Source organism: Cebus imitator, unplaced genomic scaffold (assembly GCF_001604975.1).
Source record: "Cebus imitator isolate Cc_AM_T3 unplaced genomic scaffold, Cebus_imitator-1.0 Scaffold890, whole genome shotgun sequence".
NCBI classification, from domain to species: Eukaryota; Metazoa; Chordata; class Mammalia; order Primates; family Cebidae; genus Cebus; species Cebus imitator.
Genome location: NW_016108205.1, coordinates 61,065 through 65,687, shown reverse-complemented (window position 1 = coordinate 65,687; position 4,623 = coordinate 61,065). Strand labels below are relative to the sequence as shown.

Below are 4,623 nucleotides of genomic sequence, written 5' to 3'. Positions count from 1 at the left end.
AAAAAAAAAAAAAAAAAAAAAAAAAAAGAGCTGCATGTGGTGGACTGAAGTGAGGCAGTCACTTGAGCCCAGGAGTTTGAGGCTGTGGTGAGCTATGTTTGCACCACTTGCCTCCAGCCTGGGTAACAGAGCAACACTCTGTCTCTAAAAATTAAACATGAAAAAACCCCAAAGAACCTCACTGCCTACATGACCTTTGGAAGGTCACATCTTGCTGAGGCTCAACAACCCCATCCGTAAAATTGGTATAAGTTACCCAGTACTTGTGGAATTCTAAGATAGTCTCCAGTACTGAGCTACACAAAGATTTCCTAGCATGGGCCAGGCCCTGTGCTGGGTGTGGGGGACACAGACACAGGGTTACCAAAAGAGATGAAAATCCCTGCCCTTCAGAAGCTGACAGTCTGGGGCAAGAGAGACACAGGAAGTCAGGAAATGAGAACTGCAATGGGGGGAAGAAATGGGAGGGGCCACAGAAGACACAAGTGAGGTCAGGGAACATCTACTCATTGAAAGAAATCAGGGAAGTCTTCCCTGAGGTGGTGGCTTTTTTCTTTTTCTTTTTCTTTTTTTTTAGAGTTGGGGGTCTGGCTTTATAGTCTAGGCTGAACTGCATTGGCACCATCATAGCTCACAGCAGCCTCGAAATCCTGGGCTCAAGTAATCCTCCTGCCTCAGCCTCCTAAGTAGTTAGGACTACAGGCATGCACCGCTGTGCTTGGATATTTTTTCGTTTATTTGTTTTTGTTTTTGTAGAGGTGGGGGCGTCTCGCTATGTTGCCCAGGCTGGTGTTGAACTTCTGGCCCCAAGCGAATCTCCCACCTATGCCCCTCAAGGTGCTGGGATTATAGATGTGAGCCACCATGACCACCGTCTTTCCATCTTTTTCTTTTTTTGTAGACCATGCCACTGCACTCTAGCATGGACAACAGAGCGAGACTCTATATTTAAAAAAAAAAGACTCCATCTCACTCTGTTGCCTAGTCTGGAGTATAGTGGCACCATCATAGCTCGCTGCAGCCTCAAACTTCCTGGGCTCATAGGCTGAGTACAATGGCTCACACTTGTAATCCCAGCACTTTGGGAGGCCAAGGTGGGTCAATCACTTGAGCTCAGGAGTTCAAAACCAGCCTGGCCATAATGGTGAAACCCCATCTCTATTAAAAACACAAAAATTATCTGAGTGGCCAGGTGCAGTGGCTCACACCTGTAATCCCAGCACTTTGGGAGGCCGAGGCAGGTGGATCACCTGAGGTTGGGAGTTCAAGACCAGCCTGACCAAGATGGAGAAGTCCCATTTCTACTAAATATACAAAATTAGCTGGGCATGGTGGCACATGCTTGTAATCCCAGACATTTGGGAGGCTGAGGCAGGAGAATTGCTTGAACCTGGGAGGCGGAGGTTACAGTTAGCCAAGATCATGCCACTGAACTCCAACCTGGGCAACAAGAGTAAAACTCTGTCTCAAAAAAGAAAAACAAAAAAACCCCCAAAAAACTGAGCATGGTGGCAGGCACCTGTAGTCCCAGCTGCTCCAATGGCTGAGGCAGTAGAATCGCTTGAATCTGGAAAGTGGAGGTTTTGGTGGGCTGAAATCACCCGCTGCACTCCTGACTGGGTGACAGAGCAAGATTCTGTCTAAAACAAAACAAAACAAAACAAAACAAAACAAAACAAAACAAAAACTTCTGGGCTCATGTGATCCTCCTACCTCAGCCTGCGAAATTGCTGGGAATATAAGCACGTGCCACCATGCCCAGCCTGGGCCAAGACCTTAATGGAAAGGGGTAACTAGTGTGAGAAGGGAGGTATTCAGGGGTAATGGTAATCATTTTCCAGGCAGAGGGCACAGCCCATGCAAAGGCCCTGGGGCAGGACTGTGTCTGGCTGTTGGAGGAACAGTGAGTAGGCCCGTGTGGCTGGAGCAGAGTGAGGAGGGGGAGAGAGGAAGGGGGAAGGGGGGAAGGAGGACAGGTTGGGCAGGGCCTGCAGGCCTTGGGGAGGTGGGGGAAGTTAAGTAGTTTATCTTTTAATGTAAGTGTGATGGGAAATCAGGAAGCAGGGAAGAAACAGTCCAATTTAAGTTTTTGGGTTTTTTTTTGTTTTTGTTTTTTGAGACGGAGTCTCCCTCTGTCACCCAGGTGGGAGTGCAGTGGCGTGATCTCGGCTCACTGCAACCTCCATCTCCCAGATTCAAGTGATTCTTGTGGCTCAGCCTCCTGAGTATCTTGTATTACAGGCACCCGCCACCATGCCCTGCTAGTTTTTGTAATTTTAGTATAGACAGGATTTCACCCTAATGGCCAGGCTGGTCTGGAACTCCTGACCTCAAGTGGATCAACCTGCCTCAGCCTCCAATTTATGTTTTAATAAAAGGATATTGGTTGGGGTTGGTGGCTCACGCCTGTTATCCCAGCACTTTGAGAGGCCAAGACTGGATGATTGCCTGAGGCCAGGAGTTCAAGACCAGTCTGGGCAACACAGTGAGACCCATCTCTAAAAAACAAAAACGAACAACCAAAATGTGCAAAGCAGCTGGAATTGGAGAATAGGGAAAGAGGAATGGAGGTTTTCACCTGAGGAAATGTGTGAAGGGCAGCAGCCTTTGTCCTTTTTTTTAGGAGTAGCACTCTGTTGCCCAGGTTGGAGTGCAGTGGTGTGATCTCAGCTCACTGCAACCTCCACCTCCCAGGTTCAAGCAGTTCTCCCACCTCAGTCTGCTGAGGAGCTGGGATTACAGGAGCCCACCACCATGCCCAGCTAATTTTTATATTGTTCATAGAGACCGCGTTTCACCATATTGGTCAGGATGGTCTCAAACTCCTGACCTCAGGTGATCCACTCACCTCAGCCTTCCAAAGTGCTAGAATTACAGGCATGAGCCAACGTGCCCGGCTAGCCTTTTGTCCTCAACTGGAAACACAGAGGGCGGTGCCACTGGAGTGGAAAGTTTGCTTTTGGCTGGGAGGAGTCTGACGTGTCTGTTAGATCCCTAGAGAAGGTGAGGTTATGTCAAGTTTCTGGCATCTGAGATGCAATTGCAGAGGAGGATGGAGACATGAGATCTGGGGAAGGGTATCAGGCAGCTGGAACAGCAGCTGGAAAGGCCTGAAGGTTGGATCCAGTATTCCTGTGGGGAAAACAGAAAGGAAGGCCCCCAGGCTGGAGCAAGGGGTGGGAGCAAAGGCAGTGCAGAGCATGGAGAGCAGAGAGGCCAGGCCCGGCTGGTATGAAGGGCAAGGTTTAGCCTCTCCTAGGGGCTTCCTCAGAGGATACTTCCTTAATCCTCCAGCCCCCGGTAATGTTCTGAGTCTCATTATGGAGACTCCCTTGGAGGGAGATGAGCACTATGTGGCAGAATGTAGGCTCTGAGATGGGAGGGCACTCAGCTGGGAATGACAGCAAGAGAGGGGGTGCAGAGGGGAGCAATGCCTAAGTACTCACCCCAGAACTGTACCAGGAGGACAAGCATCATGCCGGGGAACCCCTCTCCTGGCCCATCCGACTTCCTGCCACAATCTCCACCTCCTGCCGCAGAGGCAGATGTGACACCCACGACTAGACAGACAGCAGAAGTTGGTGTTGCAGGCTGCTGGGGGCTCCACTTCCTGCCAAGGCATGCCTCAGTTTCCCCAATTCGTTTTCTATCTAAAAGGCAGTATACAGGCCAGGCGACATGGGTCACGTCTATAATCCCAGCACTTTGGGAAGCTGAGACAGGTGGATTACCTGAGGTCAAGACCAGCTTGGCCAACATGATGAAACCCTGTCTCTACTAAAAATACAAAAATTAGCTGGGCATCATAGCCGGTGCCTGTAGTTGGAGCTACTCCAGAGTCTGAGGAAGGAAAATGGCCTGAACCCAGGAGGTGGAGGTTACAGAGAGCTGAGATTGTGCCACTGCACTCCAGCCTGGGCAACAAGAGAAAAACTGTCAAGCAAGCAAGAAAAGAAAGAAAGAGAGTGAGAGAGAGAGGAAAGGACAGAAGAGAGAGAGAGGAAAGGACAGAAGAAAGAAAGAAACAAAGAAAAAGAAAGAGAGAGGAAGGAAGGAAGGAAGAAAGGACAGTGTACTTGGGTGAGGGGGGAATGCACTCCTGTGATCTTTCTGGAAGGCTCTACATAAACACATGTGGATACAGCAACACACAATGAGATAGCAGGTGACTCTGTGGGGGAGGGGCAAGCAGCATAAGCCTGAGCGGTGAGTTAAATGACAGGGTCCCTACCTCAATTGTTTTGCTCCGAAAATGTCTTTCTTTTGTTGGGCACTATATCTCACACCTGTAATCCCAGCACTTTGGGAGGCTGAGGCGGGGGGACTGCTTGAGCCCAGGAGTTTAAGATCAGCCTGGGAACATGGTGAGACCCCATCTCTATTAAAAAAAAAAAAAGATACAGACGGGGCTCGGTGGCTCATGCCTGTAATCCTAGCACTTTGGGAGGCCAAGGCAGGTGGATCACCTGAGGTCAGGAGTTCAAGACCAGCCTAGCCAACATGGTAAAACCCCATCTCTACTAAAAATACAAAAATTAGCTGGGCTTAGTGGTGGGCACCTGTAATCCCAGGTAGTTTTAATAGGGTTGAGACAGGAGAGTTGCTTGAACCAGGGAGGCAGAG

At 49.5% G+C, this 4,623-nt stretch overlaps 1 protein-coding gene across 1 annotated transcript in view; it reads right to left on the bottom strand.

Annotated features, from left to right (window-relative positions):
- LOC108298121 (transmembrane and immunoglobulin domain-containing protein 2-like) overlaps nt 1–3,477 on the bottom strand; it is a 13,534-nt gene extending 10,057 nt beyond the window's left edge. The window contains exon 1 of the mRNA XM_017520852.1: nt 3,447–3,477. Within this exon, the coding sequence (XP_017376341.1) occupies nt 3,447–3,477 (31 nt within the window). The remainder of the gene's footprint in view (nt 1–3,446) is intronic.
- Between the last annotated feature and the right edge of the window lie 1,146 nt (nt 3,478–4,623).